This window comes from Periplaneta americana, chromosome 17 (genome assembly GCF_040183065.1).
Source record: "Periplaneta americana isolate PAMFEO1 chromosome 17, P.americana_PAMFEO1_priV1, whole genome shotgun sequence".
In the NCBI taxonomy this organism is placed as follows: Eukaryota; Metazoa; Arthropoda; class Insecta; order Blattodea; family Blattidae; genus Periplaneta; species Periplaneta americana.
This window is the reverse complement of record NC_091133.1, coordinates 2,911,515-2,938,243: the sequence shown is the minus strand read 5'-3', so window position 1 is coordinate 2,938,243 and position 26,729 is coordinate 2,911,515. Positions and strand designations below refer to the sequence as shown.

At 39.6% G+C, this 26,729-nt stretch overlaps 1 protein-coding gene across 4 annotated transcripts in view; it reads left to right on the top strand.

The window, feature by feature from the left end:
- Positions 1-952: 952 nt before the first annotated feature.
- The window catches only part of LOC138693088 (zinc finger protein OZF-like), a 55,387-nt gene continuing 29,610 nt past the window's right edge, over positions 953-26,729 (top strand). Inside the window, exons 1-5 of one of the 4 annotated variants that reach the window (XM_069816693.1) lie at positions 968-1,875; positions 2,929-3,026; positions 9,634-9,771; positions 12,428-12,498; positions 23,242-26,729. The exon at positions 23,242-26,729 is cut by the window's right edge and continues 32 nt beyond it. In XM_069816693.1, the coding sequence (XP_069672794.1) occupies positions 2,934-3,026; positions 9,634-9,771; positions 12,428-12,498; positions 23,242-24,058 (1,119 nt within the window). In that variant the 5' untranslated portion in view covers positions 968-1,875; positions 2,929-2,933 and the 3' untranslated portion in view covers positions 24,059-26,729. Of the gene's footprint in view, positions 3,027-9,633; positions 9,772-12,427; positions 12,499-16,173; positions 16,897-23,241 lie in introns of those variants that run through there. The other 3 variants (XM_069816692.1, XM_069816695.1, XM_069816694.1) reach the window with 3 other exon arrangements.

Below are 26,729 nucleotides of genomic sequence, written 5' to 3'. Positions count from 1 at the left end.
AGATGTTTCTGTGGAGGTATAAAACAACCATCATAGCAATTCGAAGCAACAATAAACTTTCACAGTGGCACCCATTTATAGTGGAGTACGACAAGGCTGTGGCCTTTCACCACTTCTGTTTATTATATATATATATATATATATATATATATATATATATATATAAATAGAATCGTCCAAGATTTGCGACAGACACGCCATGGATTTATTCCAATTAATCGAAATTTGTAGCTTGATGCTTTACTTTTCGCTGATGATTTAGTTCCCATGGCATCAACTGAAGAGGATTTACAATATTCAGTACACAATTTAAATATGGTCAGTGAAAAATATAACATGAAAGTTAATATTGAAAAATCGAAAATCATGTCATTTTGTGGGAAATTCCCTGTACCAAGCAAAATCTGTTTGAATAATAAAATAATAGAAAGAGTAAATACCTTCACTTATCTTGGCTATACACTATCACCTTATGATGAAGTAGATATTGCTGAAAAAATATGTAAATATAATAAAACAATGGGGATGATTAATAAAATCATGAAACCTTCATTAGTACAAAGACACACAAGAATAGGCTTGTATAAAACCTTAGCACAGCCAGTATTAAGCTATGGTAGCGAAGCGTGGACTGTGAAGAATAAAGATGTCAGTAGAATAACAGCAAGTGAGATGAGGTTTATGAGAGCAACAGCTGGATATACTCGCTGGGATCATAAAAAAAAAATGAGGACATAATGCAAGAACTTCAAATAGAACCCATTATGCAGTCCATCAGCAAATATCAACTTCAGTGGAAGGGTCATCTCGAACGAATGAATCGATACAGAATTCCAAAAGCACTGTTTCATTACCATCCATATGGCAAAATATCTCTAGGCCGTCCAAAGAAGAGATAGACTGAACATTCTAGTTCGAGACCATAACAGGCCACTTGGCCTAATACTTGTTAGGAAGATGATGATGATGATGATGATGATGATGTTTCTGTGGAGGTGGAGTTGATCATGTATGCAAGACATGGAAACTTTTAAACCAAAGCTAACCTGTCACAAATTCGTATATGAAAATGTCAAAGTGAAGTAGGAAGACAACTACCTCAGCACTAGTTCAGCTAAATTTTCCTTTCCTTCAATCCTCTCCTTTACTGTATCCTTAAAATAGGTTTCTATTGTTGACGCGATGACAAATGGATTGAAGTAAACTCGGGACAACAATAGGCATAAAATATGACAGGTATCTCTGTAAATTATAGTGATTATACGCATCCAACAAGGAAAACTCTGCGCAGAAACCAATGGGCGTGACTGTCTCGCGCAGATGACGTATGCTCCAGTTTCCAGCATGCTTCGAGCCTACTGCAGGGGAGTAAGAGGAGTGTAGCATGCGCGCCGCGAGGATTCCGAGCTGAGTTTTGTTTGTAGGATACCTATAATAAGGGAACAACAAATGTTGGTTGTTGTGTGTGTGTGTATTTATTTATTTATATCTCCTCCCATTATTTGTAATTGTTTGGGCGGGTGCAAGAGATATGTAAATTTGGTGCATTAAGTAAAGAGAGAAGTTAAGTTTTGCACAATTTGACACAATTTTTTGTGAGATGTGGCACATTAGTTCTGATCGGTGACAACACTATCACGGCATCATTGATCAACCTTCGTGCATGATGCTGATGCTATTGCATAAGTATTTTAGTTACGTCACTTTTACATCAAGTTGCACTTTTAGGTCTATTACCAGTAGGCCTATTCTGTGTCTGTTATTCTTTATAGTGGATTGACAGTGACAGCGACAGCGACAGCGACAGCTAAAAGCTTACATATAAATAACTACATTTGTTATCAAAGATCAGCATATTCTCTCATTGTATTACATGTAAGCGTGTCACATTAATGTGTGTGCTTCACAAAGGAATGTTGTCTCAAACCAAGATAGAACTTTTGGAGTAAACAATATCCACAGAATCTATATGGCTTCAATCTAACTCTTCGTTGTGGTGTACGCATACGTCGGATCATTTCATATTTTGCTCACTATTGTAGAAAAAATGTTTACAGGAAGATGTGGAAACTATATACTAGGCTTTGCAAACTATTTTTTTTTGGATGAATGTTACTTATGTCCCGGCCACTACAGGAACTTGATAAAATACCTTCAAAATGCCTTGGATTTAAAGTATCGAGTAGTAGCCTACTGAATGATGTGATCACTGGGAGAGCTGTAATACCACCCAGCCCACCCTAAATACGTACCTTACTTATATACGAAAATCGTCGTGCATAAACGAAGAATACCGCCATATTTCTTTAATGTAACAGTGGGTTTCAGTGTTGTCAACATAGTAATAATATACTCTCCTAATCAAACCTTACTTAACCCTTCTCATAATACTACACACCTAATCAAACCTAACCTAACCTGTCTCATAATACACACCTAATCAAACCTAACCTAACCTGTCACATAATACTATACACCTGTAGTAACATTCCTCACACTTAGTATCATTTCGTTTTCATATATTACCGACTCTGCCAGTCGTGTCGTTTTCCATCTAGTGGAAGTTGATCGTACTAATACTACTAATTTGAAGAAGAGGCAATGGCGACTTTCATAATAATTACATTTTACATGTTTCGTGATATAGGCTACTAAATGTGTTAATGTAGTAATAATGCTCTATATATGGTACAGTAAGATTTTAAATGTGTTGTGGTTGTGATAAAAGTATTGAAAATTGATTTATAGCGCCACATTGTCGGTAACAAAAGTGTGCAAAATTAGTTCAGTGGCCGGTGGATGCTCTACATTGACCCATTAGACATTCGTTGGTATGTGCACGCACATGCATACACACTACAAACTTAACATGCTAGCAAGTATATCCAGATAGCATATAAATTCAAGTTTCTGCTTATCCTTTTTCAGTCGTGATGGACGCGTTCAAGAAGGAACCTGAGGTCGACCCGTTGGCTATACAAACAAGTGATAACACAGATTTAGAAGAGAAGAAGTCCATATCTGAGGTATGTTGAGAATGATTACTATTTATTTTCTAACAGCGACATTTATAACGATATGGCGTGTGACGAAAAAAGTATCGTATAATCCTGGGCACTATAACCGCTATAATACACACGGGACCAAGACCGACAGCTGTCTGCACATCCACATGCCTCAATAGAGGTGTACGATCATTCAACCACTACAGGGTTCATATGGTTATCAAGATGATCTCCTCATAGATGGTTATGTAAATGGACATTTCCCTTTAGATAGCTGTGAAATAGTTATAATTCCAAATCGTACTGATGAATTGCAATCTTGATTGATGTTGGGGTGTGGAAGCACGGTCGGAAAGTGGGCCCACTTACAAACAACACCACCTCTTCTTGAAATGTCAGGTTTGTTTGCTAAAGAGCATGAACGTGACAAGTGAAGTGCCCATGGAAAGAACATACTAAGTCAATTTTCTTAAATTTTTCCAGGCGAGCAATTCTTAACTTTAATACACCCATAAGACGTTATGAATTTATATCTCATTTAGTTTAATTTACCATTTTGCAATGTAGGCTTTTTACCATTCTGATTTACTACAAAGATAGTTCACTCTGTGAACTAGCAAATGAGACCAAAAACCCGAAAACAACAAAATGTAACTTAGCATGTTCTTTCCGTGGACCCACTCTTTACATCCAGAGGTTACATTTTTTATTATATGATTTTAACAAATTTGACATTCGGACTTTTTACATCCGTGCGTTTTATAAATGCGCCAGACAATTTATTTCTGGTGGCATTTGTTTTATTGTTTCTTTTTAAATACTACTTAGGGTCTGAGAACTTCTCACTTTTATGGTTTTTATGCATCACCTGGTTGAAACTGCATTTGTTTGCCTCGTTTTAACCGCGACAACGCTTGTTAGTTCTTTTAATCATTCTGGTTATTGTATTGTGTTCGTGTTTAGTGAATGATTTTAGATAAGGGCGCAAATGGCCATAGCAGCTGACACGCCCTTTTTAAACCCCACTAACTAACTAACTAATTTCCGTGGGCCCTTCAAATGCTCTGCCACATTAGTAGACTGACATAATACGAGAATCTGTTCAAATTAAGGATACGTCAGAAAGTAGTTTGAGGATAAGGACCTATGCATATATTCAGAGAATTTTATTTAAAAAATGGCTTATTTTACAACACATTAACAGCTGCGATAGTTATCTACCGTCTGAGTGAAATCAAGGTGAAAATTCCAGCGAAATTAATGCATGGTACAACGCCGAAAGTTACCCAGCATTTGCTTTTAATGGAGAAAATCTAAACAGAATTGGAACAAATGTCCGCTCATATCACATTCAGATGTGCTGTTACTCTTCAGTGGTGGATTGAGAGAAATTCTTTGGTCAAGTGGAGCAAACTTGTATTTCAATTTGTAACTATTGTAACAAACATGATTTCAGTACTAAAAAAGGAAAACAACAGAATTCCGACAGTCACTACAGTTTTGGCCATTTGTTCATCATTACTACCGTTAACAACTGTTTTCTGCAAGGAACTCATTTGTGATACATTCTTACAAATAAATTACCAGTATTGGTTTCTATGTTTAAGTTATTATGTTTATTTTGACTCATAATTTAATGTCCTATTTAGCTCATACGTAGTTTTCCGAAATTAGAGATGAAATTAGAAAAAACTGCAATGCTAATTGAGTTAGCTGCAACGAAGTGACGAAGTACGAGGGTAGATCGAAAAGTAACGCACAATAATTTTTTTCTACGTTGGTATTACAGCTGGGATGTTGACATTTCACCGAGATGTTACTGTCGTCAACTAGTGAAGAGCAACGGGGTGTTGCGCGATTTTTCTGAGCTAAAGGATATAACTGAGTGAAATTCACAGGGACATGTGTGTCGTGTACGGGGAAGACTGTATGAACCATAGTGACATCTCCAGGTGATGCCCATTCTTCATAGACGGCCATGAGAACCTTTGTGATTCGCCACGTTCTGGATGGCTGGTAACAGCTGGAACCCAGCGGAATGTCACACGTTTTGACACGGCAATTTTGAACGACTGGCGGATCCAACTGCGAACCTTATCTCAGCAGTTCAACATTTCATACCATGTGGTGTACGATATCTTGCGTGACACATTGAAATTTCATAAAGTTAGTACCCGCTGGGCGCCTAAGAGCCTGACAGACGACCACAAGGTCAGCGAATGATGACATGCTTGGACCACTGAAGGCGTTACACTGCAGAAGGGCATGGCTTTCTGAAAGCAATTGTCACTGGTGAAGAGTCCTTGGCGTACCACTACACGCCCGAAACAAAGCAGGCCTCTATGGAGTGGAAACATTCTGCTTCCCCAGTAAAGAAAAAATTCAAAGTGACGCAGTCTGCTAAGAAAGTGCTTGTGACAGTGTTCTGGGATATGCGTGGTGTTTTGTTGGTGGACTTTGCTAAACACGGGACCACTGTGAATGCTGCAGCCTACATTCAAACGTTGGTAAAGTTGCGTCGTGCCCTTCGTGACAAATGCCGTAACATTAATGCTGACGATGTCAAACTTCATGACAATGCTCGCCCCCATGTTGCGCCTTCTGTTCGTGAGAAAATCAACACATTTCGTTGGGAGGTGCTCCAGCATCCACCATACAATGCAGACCTTGCACCGTCGGACTTTCATCTGTTTGGTCCTGTGTAGAAATCCCTGGCTACTCATCCCTTTGCGACTGATGCAGTCCACACCTGTGGAGTAACGATCAGCGCGTCTGGCTGCGAAACCAGGTGGCCCGGGTTCGAATCCCGGTCGGGGCAAGTTACCTAGTTGAGGTTTTTTCCGGGGTTTTCCCTCAACCCAATACGAGCAAATGCTGGATAACTTTCGGTGCTGGACCCCGGACTCATTTCACCGGCATTATCACCTTCATATCATTCAGACGCTAAATAACCTAGATGTTGATACAGCGTCGTAAAATAACCCAATAAAATAAAAATAAAAATAAAAGCGACCGATGCTGAAGTGCAATCAACTGTCCGCGGATGGCTATACTCCAACCAAACGGACTTCCATGAACAGGGTATACTGAAACTGGTACCACGATGGCGTCTATGTAGAAAAGTAGCTAAAAGATGCGAGTTCATTTGTGTATTTTTTATTTTTGTTTACTTATTAAGCTTAAATTTTTAATCTTTAATTATTCAAGTGTGTTACTTTCCGATCCATCCTCGTAAGTTGAGTGGAGTTTGTAGGATGCGCAGATTCTCTTTCTTATTCTTCTTCTCCTCCTCCTCCTCCTCCTCCTTCTTTTGCTTCTTCTTCTTCTTCTTCTTCTTCAAATGTTTAAATTATTTCCTGTTCATCACAGATACCATTTCTATAGAACTTCTCGTTTATGATACACACAGTAAAATCTCAACACGCAATTTGTTATTTATTTGTTGGAGAATGGCCTAAATGTAAACTGCGATATGACTGCAAGTTTAAGATTTGGAGTCAGTCCATTTTACCAATTATTTTCAGCATTGGCAATGTACTGCCTGTGTCTCACGTCCTGAACCGAGAGCTCCCTAGTGCTTATAACCACGCCTCTTAGGTGTGCTCGGACCGGCACGGCAGCTGCAGTGTGGCGGTACTGCAGCTGAAAACATGTGCTGGAAACATTATCCTATGCCATTGCAGGGGTCTTTACTGTTTATAATGCTGAATACTCTAATCGTGGTTACCACTGTCGCTATTATCTCTGATGGCGATGGCGACGTAAGTACACACTAGGCCAATCTTCGTTCAGTCTGGACTACTGCTGAAATGCCATAGAGCAGCATTTCTCAAAGTATGTTCCGGGGTTCCATGAGCCCTATATGATTTTAAATTGTATTTTATACTTTTTTTACTTGGTTATTTAACGAAATTGTATCAACTACTAGGTTATTTTGCATCGATGGGATTGATGATAGCACAATGGTATTTGACGAGATGAGGTCGGAGATTCGCCAAAGATTACATGACATTCGCCTTACGGTTGGGGAAACCTCGGAAAAAAAATCGAACCAGGTAATCTGCCGAAGAGGGAATCTAACTCGCGCCCGAGCGCAACTCTGGATCAATAGGCAAGCGCCTTAGCCGACTGGGCTGCTCCGGTGGCTATTTTATACTTAGTGGATACTATAAAAATATATATTACGGAAATATGAATCAAATAATAACATGAAACCACCGATAATAATAATAATAATAATAATAATAATAATAATAATAATAATAATATTCCAAAAATATGCGTAATAATATTACATTAATATGCGTAATAACAATATTTTTAGGCCTAATGAACATCTAAAATGGAAAATACCGAAAAGACAAAACGCAGAAGTATAGCATAAATGAGACTACAACTTTCCGCCATAAAACCAGATTGCAGGCTTAGAAAGCAAATACATTCGTCCCACTGAACAGAATTATTGAGATACTTGCTCTCACTTGTCTGTTAACTATTAAATACTAATAAAATATTACAAGGATTCCGCAGTTACACTTTAGATTAAAAGGGGTTTCGCGGTGGAAAAAGTTTGAGGAACACTGCCAAGAGGAAAGAGTTTACGGATGTGTATATGTGACAACCGTAATCGCCATTAGGTCGATAATCTCAAGTAGAGACTGTAGTCTACAACTGGTATTAGGTGTAGTTACAGGAATTGATAAGTAGGACTTAATTTGTTTTATGAGGGAACAGCCTATACATTCGCTTGTCCAAGGCTGATCTTGCTCCATAGCTGATGAAAGGAATCCTGAAAAGGCCGATGTGTTGAACGTAGGGTAGTAGGCACATGCGGTACCCAGGACCTCCCACTCACCCCCTCTGCACCTCGCCCCGCAAAGAAACAGCTCAGGAAGTGAGGCATGGGCAGTACAAGATTCTGTAATATACAGGATAAAGCCGACAAAGTCTTGATGTGAAACAATCTCATTTTTATTTAGAAAACTGTAACTTCTTGTGAAGTCCCTTTGATTAACCGATGAATTTATTAATAATTAATTAGTGTACTGCTCTTCTTGTATAGAAATTAGCACTGTACTTCGTTCTCCACTTCACCTAATTGTATTAAATTTGTAAAATGTTTGTAATCTGTTGTAGGTAAGGAATATCTTTTAATTTTGTACTTGGAGATTGGGTTTATTGCAAATTTATTGAGATAATCTAAGTTTTGTGATTATATCCATGTGCAAGATCGAAGGTAGAAGATTATTTTGAATACATAGAATCATGGATATCTGTGGAATACAAATAGTGGTGTTTTGTAGCACAAAAAAAATCAGTCCTGCCACTCTTCACTGTGTGTTGAGTGGCAGCATGTTTCCAAAACTGTTCCTACTTTCAATTTCTTAATGAAAGCAGTGATCTTCATGCAAATTATATTTGCTTACATGCTTATACTAAAAGCCAGGTTATGAACCGACTAAACCGGAAGCAACGTTCTGTTGTTCTCTTTCTGAGCTCTGTTGCCACATAGTGGCGCGAGATTCAAAGCGTGTTCAGCGTTTGTCACCGATATGTTTAAATAACTACTGTATATAGTTCTCTATAACACTATCAACAATATTAGTAATTAAAATTACGATTTTTAAGAAAGCACGAGTCCACACCTGTGGAGTAACGGTCAGCGCGTCTGGCCGCGAAACCAGGTGGCCCGGGTTCGAATCCCGGTCGGGGCAAGTTACCTGGTTGAGGTTTTTTCCGGGGTTTTCCCTCAACCCAATACGAGCAAATGCTGGGTAACTTTCGGTGCTGGACCCCGGACTCATTTCACCGGCATTATCACCTTCATATCATTCAGACGCTAAATAACCTAGATGTTGATACAGCATCATAAAATAACCCAATAAAATAAAAATTAAGAAAGCACGAACTAATGACGCTGGTACGAAATGCGACTTGTAATGCACGTGGTACTGCAAATGAATTGGGAAGTTTGGCTACACTGTCGCCATGATTCCGTTGCCAGATTTTCGTTAGCAGACGACATTTTCACGCGAGGTCCAATGAAAAGCTCCGTTCTTCCTTTCCCCTCCAACTCCCCACACTCAACGTGTCATCGATGTACAGGCTACCCCTCTAATCCATACTTTCCTCTCGCCCTGCCAAGGACTTCCTGTTTAGTCGGTTCATAACCTGGCTTTTCTTATAGTTAGGATTATAAGTTGCATTGGCCATCTTTCTCTGTAGCTGAAGTGAAGTGAAGATATGTAATAATGTGGTAAGTTTTTATTCAGTTAGGCAATTTAAAAGAAAGGCTTTATAAAATTGAAACCAGCCATAGGGAGGAAATGTATTTTGTATGCTATGTAACTAACACTGCACTAGAATAATTATGTCACTAGCACCACTGCTTTAGTACAGTACGCACTTTTTTCCTTCAATTATGTTTTCTACTCCTGATACGTAATTCCGATTTATCTTTCACTTCTAGAATTATGTAGCTGTCAACGACTACTGTCTATTTTACTATCAGTTGTTTTCATTATACTGTGCCTAAGTAGCAATCAATTCTCAGTGTAAGTGCGGTGTATACTGTAGTACTTGGAATCATATTCCTATGATGTACGCAATATTTCTCTGTCTTCTGCAGGAAGGGAATTTGTTGGATCTCCACGTGGCTGCAATAAAGACGGAATGCGTGGATCAAGACTATGATCTCACATCAGAGTTTAAAGTTGAGCAGATTTCAGTGGGAACTAATTTTATTGAGGCAAAGTGTAAAGCCGAGGTAAGTGTGCGTGTGGTTGTTCTCTTTCTAATATTAATCTTTATTCTCTTCATCACAGGTGTTAATATATCACTGAATCCCAGCGATTTTTATCATACGAAAAAGTCATTAATATTGTCTATCTAAAATTTTATTTCAATATACTGTAAATTTCAACTGAAGTAGTTTCGGTGCTAACGAAGACACATTTTCATAATAATTGTTCTTCTTCTGCCTGTATTCTGATAATGATTTCCATTCACGAAGTGTAGCTACAGTGTGTTCGTAGCTTGGCTGGACTGTTCTGCGGCTGTTTTGGACTGAGTGAAGATGGTGCGTCTGCCGCCAGAGTAGCGCTGTAGCTACCGCTGACACACCAGTCAGTCTAGTTGGATCTGTCGTGAGGGAAAGACATCTGTGCGAGTGTTGTGAGTAAAGTTGTGTTATCTCGTGGTGATAAAGTGTCTATTAATAATGGTTGAGTACAGTTTAGAACAACGTATTTTTCTCTATGATGCTTATATGAAATACTATTCTAAAAGGTGTCGAAGAGAATTTGAACATCGGTTTTCAGGTGTTCGAATTCCTAGCAGGACAACTATTCATGACCTTGTCATTAAAGTCAGACGTAAAGGATCTTTTTTTAACAAGAAACGTGTTCAACAACGCAGTGTACTGACTGAAGAGAAGCTCGATGAAGTAGGGCCCGGTTAGAGCACTCACCCCGCAAATCACTGCGATGTTTAGCATAAGAGGTTAACATTTCCAAGACGGCAGCTTTTGTGGCAACGAAACTTCCGAAACTTCAGCCATACAGGGTAACTGTAGTTCATGCTTTACAACTACGAGATCCTGTAAGTAGGGTTAATTAATGCAATTGGTTTGTGCAGTCCGTTCATAATGGCGACTGTTGGACCCACTTTTAACGTTCTTCACTGATGAAGCGTGGTTTCATCTTCGCTGTCACGTTTCTACTCAGAACAATAGATACTGGGCTACCGAAAATCCCCATATTATTCATGAAGTTCCTCACCACACTGCAAAGGTTGGGGTTTGGTGTGCAGTGAGTGCGAGTAGAATTATCGGTCCCAAATTTTTCGACACAACAGTTGATTCACACGTTTATGTAACTTCAATTTAATTTTTTTTTTTTTTTTCCGCAACTAACAAGAAACGAACTATTGAGTGGCTGGTTTCAGCAGGATTCAGCTACAGCGCACACTGCTGCGAATTCTATGCATGAATTGCGAAGTGTGTTTGGTGACAGAATAATTAGTCGAGGATTGTGGCCACCTCGTTCCCCTGACCTATCTCCATGCGATTTTTATTTATTTTTAAGTGTACGCATCTAATCCGCACACGGTACAAGAATTGAAGGACAACATCACGAGAGAAATACAGGCAATCAGTCAACATGAACTTTTGCAAGTGAACCAGAATTGTTTTCGGAGATATAGGGAATGTGTTCAAGTTGAAAGTCATCACTTTCAACATCTGTTGTGATGCAGGTAAGCCTAATGTTAGTAGAGTAGTTAGTGTTCTGTACCCATGACTTGCCGGTCGTTTACGTGTAACTCTGGTGGCAGGCGCGCCAATCTTCACTCAGTCCAAGGCTACGAACGCACTGTGCTTGTGTAACAATATCTTTCATAGATCGTCTCGTCACATCTGTAGTTTAGTCTAGTCATGAGTTGTAATGTAGTCAAAACTAAAGTTTCGTGTTGTTGCTGTTGTTGTTGGATATTCGCTGTTTTTAAGTCTGTTCTCTTCTGAAAGTATGTATCGTGAGCAGTACGTAGTAGGAAATGCAAATATAAAAATTGGAAATTTATCTTTTGAACATGTGGACAAATTCACATATCTTGGAACAACGGTAACAAATATAAATGACACCTAGAGGAAATTAAACGCAAAGTAAATATGGGAAACGCCTGCCATTATTTTCTTGAGAAGTTTTTGTCATCCAGTCTGCTCTCCAAAAAACTGAAAATATACGAGGAAATTTATTAATGGGAAAATATACTAAGCCATGGGCATTATTTGTAGTTTTTTTTTTAAATTGTCCTATGGTTCCCTACATTTGGCACCTACTATTATTCTAATTACTCCTTTTTGTAGTAGGAATATACTGTTAATATCTGTAGAATTTCCCCAGAATAATATTCCAAAACTCATTACCGAGTGGAAATTTGTAAAGTGTATTGTTTTTAAGGCATAGATATTTACTATCTGTTGCATAATATCTAATAGCAACACAGGTTGAATTTATTTTGGGGGTAATTTCTTTAACATGATTTTTCTAATTTTATACATTATCCATTTGTAAGCCAAGAAATTTAGTGGTAATAATGTTTCTAGAGGGACCTTTTGTTAATTATTGTGCTTGAAGTTTGCGAGTTTGAATTTGGGCACGATTCAAATTGGATCATGTTTTATTACAATTTAATACTAATTTATTGCCTGAGAACCAGTCACCAATTATTGTAACAGTGATGAAGAAATTGTGGCAAATTTCCCTAAACCCATTGCAAAAGGAAGAACCCTGTGAAATATAATAGACTTGAAGACCTGTCTTCTGTTACTAATAGTTATACTTGGACTCAGGAGGATTTAAATGCAGGCCTGTTACATGAAAAATTGTCCCGTCTCTCTGTCCAATTCGTTCTTTGCTTTTTAGGAAGAGTTGTGTGACCTGAACACAATGAAGGACGAGCTGAAACTGGAAGAGAATGAGATTTTGACTAACAGGTAAGTGATGTGCGAGACTCCTTGTTGTTGTTCTGTCATTTCTTTATTAAAATTGTCACGAATGGCTTTAATTTGCAATCTGTGTTATAATAATGAGTGAGGAAGATGGTCAAAGCCATGTAAAAATGGAAAGTACCAGGGGGACAACAGAAAAAGTTATTGATAGAGAGTTATGCATATGTTATGCCCCAGGGCTAAAGAGCGCCCTGTAACGTGATTTCCTGTGGAATATTAAATTCGAAACAGGAACAGTGTCAGCGGAATACATGGTTAAGACGCGCAATGTGATCCCAGCTTGCGAAGTAAATAGATGCTTAGCCAAGCGTTTTAGAGTTTGTCGCGGGTGCGGTAAATCACTGGCTACAATAAAAGTATTCTTACGCCACAGATCATTGCTGGACTAATCGCATTGGTCCAGTAGAACAAAGCATGAATTTTAATTGGTTAAATTAAATCACATATTGTTCGAACTCTTTTCTTACGCGTAATCTCATCAAAGCGACTATATTGCGCTATATTGAATCGAATTAAATGTAAGAGATGTTTGATTAAGACGACATCTGTAAGTACGTGAAATCAAAAGGAGTTTTAAGCCCATCTCACCTGGTGGATGGCGGGAAAACGATAAGGAGATTCTGGAGTTAGTTGAGACTTATGGAGAGCATTAGTCGAGAGTCTTGGAAGAGAAGACGGAGATGGTAGCGTTATGGCGTCAGTGTCAGCCCATGAAATATCTTGTAAGTAACCTATATGTACATTTTGTGAATACATAATAAATCAAGTAGAGTTTTCAATTGCAATCAATTTAGACTAAGTTTAGTAACCATTTAGTTATCCTGTAGTATCCTGAGAGCTCCAGCTCTTCCAGTAAAATCGTTTCCATTGTCGAGTAAAATGGTTGTGTGAGAAATCCTGATGAGTGTGAGCAGAAGTTGGACGCAGTAGCCATCCGGTTAGCAAGTAGGCCTAATGGACCTAAGTGACGGTCGCACATCACACATAACAGAAGACACACATGATCGAAAAGTCCGGAGACAGGGAGTAGCGGCGTGAGAAGAGTGGATGAAATTCGCGGGTGCTCGTGTGAAGGGGGTTAAGTATGAATTAGCTAAAGCGGGATAAGTAAAGATTTGAACCCTCCACGATTACTCCTGTCTTGTGTTAAAGGGGTTAAGTCATTCTTCCATCCATGATGCAGTCACAGTGCTCCATATTTTCTGACAAAGGGGTTTTGTTCAGTACCAAAGGAGAGAAGTTTACATACCTTGCAATTTGACTTAACCCCTTTACACGAGCACCCGCGAATTATGTGCTGTGTTTGTTTGTTATTGATGTCAAATGAAGTAAATATACGAAAATTAAAGCTATCACTACCACTGTTACTTTTTCCATTAATATGGATTATTGGCATTCCATGAACTTAAAGTATGTATTCAACTTTATTCTATCCTTAAGCCGTGTGGTGTCGGTTATTGGATGCTGTACCCACAATCAGGTTACAACACATCTCTGTGTATAATGCAACACTTTCTTTGATGCCTTATAAGGGCAGCCTTTGTTGTGTCAAATAACTGGAAGAATGCTTTAGACGTTTGCTGTCTGTTGTATGTCTAACATCTAAATGGAAATTAAAATATTTCATTGATACTTCAGGTATTCTGTTCCATCGATCTTTCTTCAACATTGCAGTTTTGATATTTGGAAGAAATGAAAAATTGTGGAAAAGTATGTAATCCATAGCAAAAAGATTATTTCAATTTAATTTAAAAGCATAAAATATTCATTTGTGTAGAAGCTGATAATATGAAGACATTTTCGTAATCCTGTTCCCGACGTTTTCTCTTCATCCTTCAAACTGAGGATAATTTATTAGTCAATGCCTTACTTACTTACTTACAAATGGCTTTTAAGGAACCCGAAGGTTCATTGCCGCCCTCACATAAGCCCGCCATCGGTCCCTATCCTGTGCAAGATTAATCCAGTCTCTATCATCATACCCCACCTCCCTCAAATCCATTTTAATATTATCTTCCCATCTACGTCTCGGCCTCCCTAAAGGTCTTTTTCCCACCGGTCTCCCAACTAACAGTCTATATGCATTTCTGGATTCGTCCATATATGCTACATGCCCTGCCCATCTCAAACGTCTGGATTTAATGTTCCTAATTATGTCAGGTGAAGAATACAATGCGTGCAGTTCTGCGTTGTGTAACTTTCTCCATTCTCCTGTAACTTCATCCCGCTTAGCCCCAAATATTTTCCTAAGCACCTTATTCTCAAACACCCTTAACCTATGTTCCTCTCTCACAGTGAGAGTCCAAGTTTCACAACCATACAGAACAACCGGTAATATAACTGTTTTATAAATTGTAACTTTCAGATTTTTGGACAGCAGACTGGATGATAAAAGCTTCTCAACCGAATAATAACACGCATTTCCCATATTTATTCTGCGTTTAATTTCCTCCCGAGTGTCATTTATATTTGTTACTGTTGCTCCAAGATATTTGAATTTTTCCACCTCTTCGAAGGATAAATCTCCAATTTTTATATTTCCATTTCGTACAATATTCTGGTCACGAGACATAATCATATACTTAGTCTTTTCGGGATATACTTCCAAACTGATCGCTTTACTTGCTTCAAGTAAAATTTCCGTGTTTTCCCTAATCGTTTGTGTATTTTCTCCTAACTTATTCACGTCATCCACATAGACAAGAAGCTGATGTAACCTGTTCAATTCCAAACCCTGCCTGTTATCCTGAATGCCTTTAACACTTAATTCATGAATAATGAACTCTTTTTTTTATAAGGGCTCAGACTAATCGAAGGTAGATGGAGATCAAATTTTTGCGTTCTATTGAAATTATTAACGTTCTAATTGATACTAAAGTGTCTTCATTTTTGACGTAAGGCATAATCAGGGAAAGAATGCACTAGGAAGACATCATCAAAGTTGTAATTTTTTAAAGGAATTTTTACACACTATCCTGTTTGCAGTACTGCCACCATTCTTAGCTCTTCTTTTAAGCGAAATTGAATTTAAATTCCTGATGGAAAATAGATATTGGATAGATGTGGCGTTCCAATATGGAGGAAGAGTTATTTAAAAGAAAATCTCTTAGGAATGAGGGCTGAGGTGACAGTCAGACAACCTGTAAACTGTAGTGAGCCACAGGAGTGCATGCAAAGAAGCATATTTCATTCGGGATTAAGTTCTAGGTTTCGGAATCCTAGAGAGAAGTATAGAAGATTATTAATGCTTCTTACTGACAGTGACGATGGCTTTCTTTGACTTTCCAATCTGATATACGAGGTGATTATCATGAGGAGATGACGGAAGATGTATTCAAAAAGCGGTTTGAGAATTTGTTACCTAAATTACTCTCAAATAGTTACATTGTTATGGACAATGTGCTGTACCATAATGTGGAAATTTAAAAAAAAAATCCCGAAAAGTTCGTGACGTAAACAAGACATAACTTGGTTAAAAAACAAGAACATACGAGGCGCATCCCGAAAGTAAGTTTCCCTGCTTAAAAAAAAAAACACTTCCAGGAAAACATTTATTGGCAACAGGTACAGCAATGTTTCAGCAATATTTCAACATAGCCACCATTAGAATTGAGACACATGTCGTATCGTGGGATCAACTTTTGTATCCCTCTGTCGTAGAACTCTGCCGCCTGTGAATGGAACCAGCATGTGACAGACGTCTTCAGCTCTTCGTCGTTCCCAAAACGCTCACCAGAGGTGCAAGAAAACGTGAAAATCGCTGGGAGCAAGATAAGGACTGTAGGGTGGATGATCAAAAAACTCCCAGCCAAATTCCGTCAAAACAGCTGCTGTGCGCCGAGCCGTATGTGGACGAGCATTGTCATGGAGGAGCACAACACCTGCAGTAAGCATTCCACGCCTCTTGTTTTGAATGGCACGTCGCAATTTTCGCAGTAACGGTCAGCATTCACTGTTTCACCTCTTGGAAGGAAGTCAATGAGCAGAATGCCCTTCCTGTCCCAGAACACCGTGCACACCACTTTCCGTACCGACAGCGTCTGTTTGAATTTCTCCTGACCAGAGATCCACTATGCCGCCAATGCATTGACTGCTGCTTGGTTTCCGGGGTGAAGTGCGAAATCCAAGTCTCATCGCCTGTGACGATCCTGTCGTGGAACTCGTCCCCGTCGTCGTGATACCGTTGCAGAAATGTCAGTGCTGCTCCTAAACATTGCACTTTGTTTTCGTGTGTCAGGTTTTTCGGCACCCACCTGGCACACACTTTTTTGAACAGCAGGTGCTTAGTGACAATCTCATGCAACAAGGATCGCGATATCTGCGGAAAATGGCTGCTAAGCTCCGTAATCGTGAAGCGACGGTTCTCCATGATGCACTGCCACACCAGCTGAACACGATCATCATTGATGAGGGATCGTCGCCCACTGCGCTCTTCATCATGGACACTTTGACGACCTTCGGAAAACTGCCTACACCAGCGACGCACCATCTGCTTACACATGATGTTCGGCCCATAGACCTGACAGAGCTGCCGATGAATTTCAATTGGCGCAATACTTTGTGCATTAAAGAACTTTATCACCGACCGAAGCTCGCAGGCGGCAGGAGAAGGAATAAGAGCTTCCATTTCGGACCACTGCTGACACGCTACTGGCACCAGGAGGGACCTGTCCGGCTGGCATATGATTGATACATCATAGATCTGTTACGCATGAGCAATTGACACGGCGAATTACATTTACTTTCATTTACTTACTGAAATAACTAAAATGCTCTCTCAATTAATATCACTCAATAAAAGAATTGTATTCCAATGGATACCATCCCATTGAGAAATCCTGGGAAATGAGAATGTGGATGCTTTAGCAAAGAAGCGCAGCACTGCTACTTACAGACCTGTTACTAAACCTACGTATTACTCTGTGAAGAGATTTATTAAATCTACATACTTAGACTTCAACAAACAAAATTTGATAACACAATCCCAAGGGAAAAAATGGAACTCTCTGCATCATAATCCACAGTTAATTCCCGATTTACCACGAAAATCGTCTGTAGCTGCATTTAGATTGGCAACAGGCCATGATTGTTTGGCCAAACACCTGCATAGAATTGGAATATATCAGTCCCCTAACTGCCCATTGTGCAACTCAAACCAAGAAATGGATTTGGAACATCTCAAAATCTGTGCTTCAGTGGCTGGTCATGATAATATCTTTGAAAAAATATTGGAGTGCAAGAGGTCAAATGACTTCACTGTCAAACGCCTGGCATTAGAAAACAACAACAACATTTACTTTCAAGGGGAAAAAATCGGGAAGCTTACTTTCTGGATGTGCCTCGTACAAAATAATACATCTAAAGGAAAGGAAGAGGTTTTGAAACTGATTAATGATATTAAGAGTAGTCTTTGTATATTATGGACGATCTTGCGGGATAAGCTGGCCATGTCACTGTTTAACAGTAATTGTGAAAGGTGCGCTAATGGCGCTGTTTATAACAGTCTTATCAATCTCTTTCATTTGGCGCAGTTTGTTATGTTGTATCGGCCACACACACAGTTAGTTTATACACACTAATTTTTCACTGAGTAATTTTTTCATATGACTTGTGGAATCCGTCAGTGGTATATCTTGTGATCACTGTCTCTGTTGTTGGATCCCTTTGGTCCAGTTCCAGTGTTCTCTAACACCAGTGTCGTAGAATTTCATGTCTGTTTCGTTTCGCTGCCGAATAGTTTCCAGAATGCTTCGGAGGATTGCAGGAATAGTTCCATTTTGGAGGTGTTATGTGGTACCGGTACAGAGTTTATTTTGTCAAATCATAGACGAATCTTGAACGTCTGGCCCTTCCTACTCTGATCATATATATATTTTTTCGAGTTGCCTTGCTTTGATTTTTTCTATTCCTACATGAGTGGTTCTTATATTCTCCGTAGTTTTGAAGGTGTGTATTGTTTTGTTATTGCCATTGACAGAGATAGTTGATGAAAATTTATATTAAAGATTGCCTTGGTGGCTGCTACTGTCTTCTGGTGTAATGACTGAATGGTATGTCCAGTAGTTTACATTTTTTACGGTCTATAAAGGCTCATTGTTTAATGTTATATATTCTGCTGACGTTTCCCTATATGTGGAATGTCGTGGAATGTCATCTGTACTGCCTTCTTTGTGTTCATGCATGTTATTCTCTTCCACCCGTATCTCTGTTCCACCTAGAGCTCTATGGAGATCTTTTGATTTACCCTAAACTCATGCTGTCTACATACATTGTCAAATTTTTTCTCTCGCATTCCTGATTGTTTCAGTGGTATTTTCTATGGTTAGTTTAAAAATCAGTGAGCAGATAGCGACTCCATTAGGCTCACATTCGTTTGTGTAATTCTTCTCGATTTGGCCACATCGACGTTTGTTTGTGTTGTATTTCATATCCCTTGATGACCTTTGCTATGGTCCAGATAGACTCATCCTTTCGTATATATTTTTCCTATATTTGTGGATCACGTTTTCACCAGAAAATGCTATAATATTACCTTATTGTGTTTAAAATTTTGATTCTCATAAGCTCCCGAATATTAACAGGTTAGTCTACATTTCAATAACTAAATTTACCTTTAGATCGTTATTCTGATCTCAGAACCATTTTTGAGGTATAATCATATTGTTGCAATATGTTTATATTTCTCAATGCAATACCGCAAACTAGAGTTAGTGAACATAATATAAAAAAAAACTTACGGGAATGATGTAAAATAAGCAGTAAATTGTCTGTAAGAAATTGCGGTTTCCTGGCTGTTGATTTGTAGGCAGCTTATTATTCTAAAAAAAAAAAAAAAAAAGTCGTTAAACTTGCTACAATACTGCAGCCAATAAAAACGAGATTGTGTACTCTATGCCAATACATAAACCAAGCCTATATTAATTGTTTATTTAAAATACTTGTAAAAGCTTGCAGTTGGCTTTCCATCCAGTAGTGATAATTTTATTCTACAACTTGCAAAGTTTAGAAAAATCGCTTGCTGTCATAAGTAAATGCAATGAGATATAGAGTGGGTAGTAGTGGCTCTCACGACCATCAAGTATAGGAATGAACTATACTACAGTGCGTGGAATCCAGTGAAGTCGAGCAGTGTGTGAGGTAATAACACCAGTGAAGTGGAGCAGTGTGTGTGTGAGGTAATAACACCAGTGAAGTGGAGCAGTGTGTGTGGGGTAATAACACCAGTGAAGTGGAGCAGTGTGTGTGAGGTAATAACACCAGTGAAGTGGAGCAGTGTGTGTGGGGTAATAACACCAGTGAAGTGGAGCAGTGTGTGTGGGGTAATAACACCAGTGAAGTGGAGCAGTGTGTGTGGGGTAATAACACCAGTGAAGTGGAGCAGTGTGTGTGGGGTAATAACACCAGTGAAGTGGAGCAGTGTGTGTGAGGTAATAACACCAGTGAAGTGGAGCAGTGTGTGTGGGGTAATAACACCAGTGAAGTGGAGCAGTGTGTGTGTGGGGTAATAACACCGGTGAAGTGGAGCAGTGTGTGTGAGGTAATAACACCAGTGAAGTGGAGCAGTGTGTGAGGTAATAACACCAGTGAAGTGGAGCAGTGTGTGTGGGGTAATAACACCAGTGAAGTGGAGCAGTGTGTGTGAGGTAATAACACCAGTGAAGTGGAGCAGTGTGTGTGAGGTAATAACACCAGTGAAGTGGAGCAGTGTGTGTGAGGTAATAACACCAGTGAAGTGGAGCAGTGTGTGTGAGGTAATAACACCAGTGAAGTGGAGCAGTGTGTGTGAGGTAATAACACCAGTGAAGTGGAGCAGTGTGTGTGAGGTAATAACACCAGTGAAGTGGAGCAGTGTGTGTGAGGTAATAACACCAGTGAAGTGGAGCAGTGTGTGTGAGGTAATAACACCAGTGAAGTGGAGCAGTGTGTGTGAGGTAATAACACCAGTGAAGTGGAGCAGTGTGTGTGAGGTAATAACACCAGTGAAGTGGAGCAGTGTGTGTGAGGTAATAACACCAGTGAAGTGGAGCAGTGTGTGTGAGGTAATAACACCAGTGAAGTGGAGCAGTGTGTGTGAGGTAATAACACCAGTGAAGTGGAGCAGTGTGTGTGAGGTAATAACACCAGTGAAGTGGAGCAGTGTGTGTGAGGTAATAACACCAGTGAAGTGGAGTAAGCGAAGGGTGCACGAAGTAATAGTTTGAGGTTATCTAAGAAAAAAATTGTATGGTACAGATTCGTGAACTTTTATTTTGAATTCGGTTATATGAGAAAATACTACCCACTTCACGAACTTGTATGACAGACTATTAGTATTCTCTTGTGACGACCACTACGTGCCTTATGGCAACGTATGTTCCGCATGATTCCCAGAACTGCGACGAGAAACTTCTGAGGACCCTGTTTGATATTTTGATGTCCAAAGCTGGTATTGAATATAGTACAGATGTGTAGTTCCTTGCATTGAGGTACCATTCCTCCACTTTGGTGTAGTGACTGTTATGCTATATGATAGTTTATCCTGAATGATTTAATTTTTTCACTCTACAACTTCCCCGACTTTTTAACATTCCATCTGGACTGACTTCGCCCCTTTGTAATATCGTGGCAAGGCTTCTTGTGGTACTCCGAGTTTGAGAAGTGACGTCATCTAAAAGTAATTTCATAATGTGCAACATAATAAACCCTAAAGGGAATTCAAACTCTCTGTTTTGTATTCTTGCCACCTGGTGTTTGTTGAGTGTAATGCGCTCGACTTTAGAGGAAGATATTTTGATTATCAACAAGCAATGGCAAAACAGCGTGTTTAATATCAGAGTCTGTAACTCTCGATATTGCTGGTTTCTGCTGCAATAATCGTATGTGAAGTATGCAGGCTTGCATAACGAATTGCATTAAGGTTTTTTTTTCTGGACAAACTGCTTTTCGATGTCCGCTCATTTGTAATCACATACCGCACTATATTGCACATCGAAAGTTCGCCGAAGTTTCAAATTATAATATTGTGAACCGCACTGAGTAAATTCATATTTCTGAGGTAAACTGTATTAAGCTGTACAGCGAGACTGAACACCTGTGATATTACCGATTTGCCTTTCCATGCAGACCGAGTTTGTCCATGTATTATTTTCTATAGTTGGTAGCTTCATTGTCTAATCCAGCTTTCATGGTATAGGTGGAGCATTAGATTGTTTTGAGATTATTTGTACAAGATATCATTGATGTCACATCTAATATAACCATAGGTACGCGACATTAAGATTTTCCACATACTGTATCTAAATGTAACTCTGCTATTCAATTATATATATACAGTAGCGTGCAAATTAATCCGAACACGACATATGTTTACATTTTCTGTCATTGTTGGCCTCGCAGCTGCTCATACCGCTTTAATTGACATCTGTAGTACGTGTAATTCCATTGTTGAAGGTCTGTCATTATTTTTTATGCGACATTTTGCCTGTCGTTTTGTACTTATAAGCATTTCAGTTGTGTTGAAGACTTAATACTGCAATCCTGTGTACATTCTGTCGTCTTCACAAATGGATACAACTCCACGAAAACGGTCTAAAATTATAACATTAGCAGAGCATTCTTCTATGACACAGAGGCAAATTGCTGCAGAATGTCACATCAGTTTGGCTACTGTTAATTCGATCATAAAACGATACAGGAAGACTGGATCCATCACACCCCAGAAAAAAGGAAACTGTGGCCGGAAAAGGAAGACTTCACCTGCAGATGATCGTTTAATTGTCAGGAAAAGTAAATTAAATCCTAGACTAACTGCTGTCGACTTAACCCGCGAGTTAATGGCTACCACTGGGGCGAATATTCACGTCACAACAGTGCGGCGTAGGCTTTTGGAAGCTGGACGAAGGGCTCGTAAGCCTTTTAAGAAGCAACTGCTAACCCCTGTTATGTGCAAAAACGCTTAATGTGGGCAAAATTACATCTACACTGGACAGTGAATGACTGGAAGAATGTACTTTTTTTCGATGAGTCTCATTTCGAGGTCCACGGCCACTGTGTTTCTTACGTACGGAAAGGATCCGAAAAAGTAACAGCAGCTCATCTCCAACAAGCACCCAAATACCCCCCTAAAGTAATGTTTTGGAGTTGTTTTACACATGAAGGGCCTGGAGCATTAATACCTATCAAGGGAATGATGAATTCTGACAAATATATTCACTTATTGGAAACCAGAATCATACCCCAGCTGCAAAAATCATTTCCAGATGGCAGAGATGTGTTCCAACAAGACCTGGCACCATGCCATACGTCTCGAAAAACTACAGAATTCTTCAACAAGAAGAATATTCAGGTACTCCCCTGGCCAGGCAACTCACCCGACATCAACCCTATTGAGAACTTGTGGTCAATTTGCAAAAGAAGAATGCAAAAAATGGATTATTCTACAAAGGAGAAGATGATTTCTGCCCTCATTGGTGTATGGTTTCGCGATGAAGAAATGAAGAATATTTGTGGGAAATTAGTGGAATCCATTCCAAATCGTCTCAGAGCTGTTATTAGGAACAAGGGAGGCCACACAGATTAGTGAGTTATGTCTTAAATCCTTTTTTTTTTATCCCGTTTGAGTGTTTTTGCATAAGTAATTACGTTGTTCGGATTAATTTGCACGCTACTGTAGTTTTTTCGTATGATCCTTGTATATTTTATATTCGTGTAAATGCCGATTTATAGACTGATAGTATATTTTTATGATAGTTTTGCAGACGCTCGTGACAGCAGTGTATCATCAGATCGCGAAGGATTCGCACAAGAAGCGTACAAGACTAGTTTTCAGGGTGCCAAGCATTCTGTTACGTCGGCGGATGCTGGTAAGATGCGATTCAGATGCGATGTCTGTGGAAGGTGTTTCATTCAGGAAGCACATCTGAAAAACCATGCGCTTGTGCACTCGAACAGCAAGCCATTCAAGTGCGATGTGTGCGGAAGGTGTTTTTCACAGTCGGGTTCCCTAACGACCCATCAGCTCCGACATAAAGGCGAGGAACCATTCAAGTGCGATGAATGTGGGAAGTGCTTCTCCTATCTGTGCTTCCTCATAAAGCACCATCGGCGGCATACGGGCGATAAACCGTTCAAGTGCTGTACGTGTGGGAAGCGGTTCTCCGACGAGAGTAACTTAAAGAGGCATGAACGCAACCATATTGACGACAAATCATTGAGATGCGAGTTTTGTGGAAAGTATTTCTCGCATCCGTATTCCTTCAAGAGGCACCAACGACGACATACGAGCAACAAACCGTTTAAATGCGGAGTCTGTGGAAAGGGTTTCTGGGACCAGAGTAGCTTGAAAACCCATGTACGTCACCATACCGGCGAGAAGCCATTCACATGTGAAGTTTGTGGCAAGTGCTTCTCGGTGCGTAGTACCCTAAAATGCCATGAACGGCAACATACCGGCGAGACACCATTCAAATGCGATCACTGTGGAAAGTGTTTCTCATATTCCAGATCCTTAAAGAGGCATAATTGCGATAGATCTTTGAAGCGAGATGTTCATGCAAACTTTCCCTAGACTGAGTGACTAAAAAGGCACATTGATGACAGACTATTCAAATGAGATATTCTGATCACTGCCAATGCATTAGTAGAAACCATCTTTTTCTCTAAGGCATATAATAAAATAAGTCCTGAAAAACTAAGGCAATGATGACATACAGGGTGTTTAAAAAATACGGGGTATAATTTCAGGTATGTATTTCCCACATGTAGACAATCAAAATAGTTCATTACAACATGTGTCCGGAAATGCTTCATTTCCGACTTATGGCCTTCACAACATTGAAATTCACCGGAACGTTTTTTTCTTTCCGCAGGTCGTTGTCATTACAGAAGATGTTCAAAATGTCCACCTCCTGCTTGAATACAGACCTCACATCGATGTCTCATTGACCTGCGAACACGATCCCAAACTCCAGGAGTATTGCGTATGTCCTCAGAACATGCCACATCTTGGTCGTCCCCTTCCCAAACGAGGAGAGTTAAATTTTCCATACTCGCACAGACGGTAATGGAGACGTATAAATGTCTTCCGATCTGGACATTGTCGCTGTGGGTACCTCTCCTGGTACAAACGACGAGCCAGCGCAGCATTGCCGTCCGCCTTACCGTACATGAAGTGTATCTCTGCCAGCTCTTGATTTGAATAAATGTCGCACAGTCTAATGCCTACACAACACTGAATGTAACCTTCGCCTCGGAAAGAACTGTCAGAGTGCGCTCTTAACCCCTTTACTCCCACTGTTCCCAAATGGGAACATGCATTATTTACGGCGTAAATGATTTGAGAGGACCAATAATCTTCTTATTTTGTTTCTTATGTGTCAATAAGTAGGAATATATAAGAAACACCATTTTTAATAAAAAATAATTGGGGCATAAATGGGTTAATATCAATTCTGAAATACTTATATTCGAATCATTGAAAGTGTCTTGGGATCAAATGGATTAATGTCTCCTTTGACGGCAACGACCTGCGGAAAGAAAAACGTTCCGGTGAATTTCAATGTTGTGAAGGCCATAACTCGGAAATAAAGCATTTCCGGACACATGTTGTAATGAACTATTTTGATTGTCTACATGTGGGAAATACATACCTGAAATTATGCCCCGTATTTTTGAAACACTCTGTATATTATATCAGAATTTATGTATATTAAACTTTAAAATTATTATTTTTCAGGTTCTGTATCTAATCACTTTTCCTAGTTGGTTAACTTAATTGTTATGCACATGGCTTTGATAGCACTTTGATATCCAGAAAAAAAAATGATGAGCAAACCACTCCTCATGACTTAATTATTCCATGCTTTTTCGAAGATTGCCAATAATTTCTTTGCTAGTTTATTCGTCATGTGACAGTCTTTATCAAAACATTCACACCTTCTTGCATTTCTGCTCTCGTTTTCTTTTTTTGTAGTCCCTTATTATTACAGTGCTTGTCTCACGTACTATCATATCTGTGTCTTAAAATTATATTGCAGTTATTTTGTTTGTACTTAATTAAATGTCTTTCATATATAATATTACACCCAATAACTCCCTAAGAGTCCACACCTGTGGAGTAACGGTCAGCGCGTCTGGCCGCGAAACCAGGTGGCCCGGGTTCGAATCCCGGTCGGGGGAAGTTACCTGGTTGAGGTTTTTCCGGTGTTTTCCCTCAACCCAATTCGAGCAATTTCTGGGTAACTTTCGGTGCTACACCCTGGACTCATTTCACCGGCATTATCACCTTCATTTCATTCAGACGCTAAATAACCTAGATGTTGATACAGCGTCGTAAAATAACCAATAAAATAAAAATAAAATAACTCCCTAGGTTCAATAGTACAGTATTCTGAACTTTATAGTATTTGTTCATAATTTCTACACAAATATTTTTATCAGTTGTTTAGACGTGTATAATATCTCTGATAATATGGAAGTGGTTTTCCCCCAGATCGTTAAACTCTGACGTTTTATTTATGTGTAGAATCATCTTCCATTACTATTTTAATGTAACAAGGATTTCTTCATTTACGATTTTCGATAGAATGGCATGTTGTAATGGGAGCAGTATGGTGGTGTGAGAGTACATGCAAATTTCAGGATCTGGAATCTGCTGTGTTCACGAAGCACTATGTACAACAAAACTGTCAGTTCTCAGTTCGTTCACCTTGGCTACTTCTTCTAGCTCACTCACTCAATTTCACGGTGCACTTCGAACCCAAAACTTTCAGACAAAGTTCACTGCACGTCGAGCCCAAGATTCCCAGACGCGTTGCTTCCGCTTGGACGCTGCTGATTCACAAACTGGACTGGCTGTCCAAACTGAACTGGCTTCCGACTCGAAGGCTGCTCGCTTTTATTTGTCAGATTACACTTTCTCGAATGTACTACTTCGTGTGGCTTCTACGGATGTCGAAAGAATTGCGCTTCTGGAGACTTCTCCGGCTTTCTCCGCTCAGTCGCTTTTCTTCCCCCTCTCTGCCGCGGCCCAGCGTCTCGACGTTGTCCCTATCCTCTCCGCGCACCGCACAGCGCCCCCTTCCTCCCGCGTCCCCTGCCTTTTGCAAGGACGCGCTCTCGACTCCCGAGGCAACGAGAAGTTTCCAGCACGGTTGCCACAATATGTTGAACAACTGAACTGCGCTGTTTGTCTCAGTGAGCGCTAAACCCATGAACATCAACAAATCTTGCTCATTACC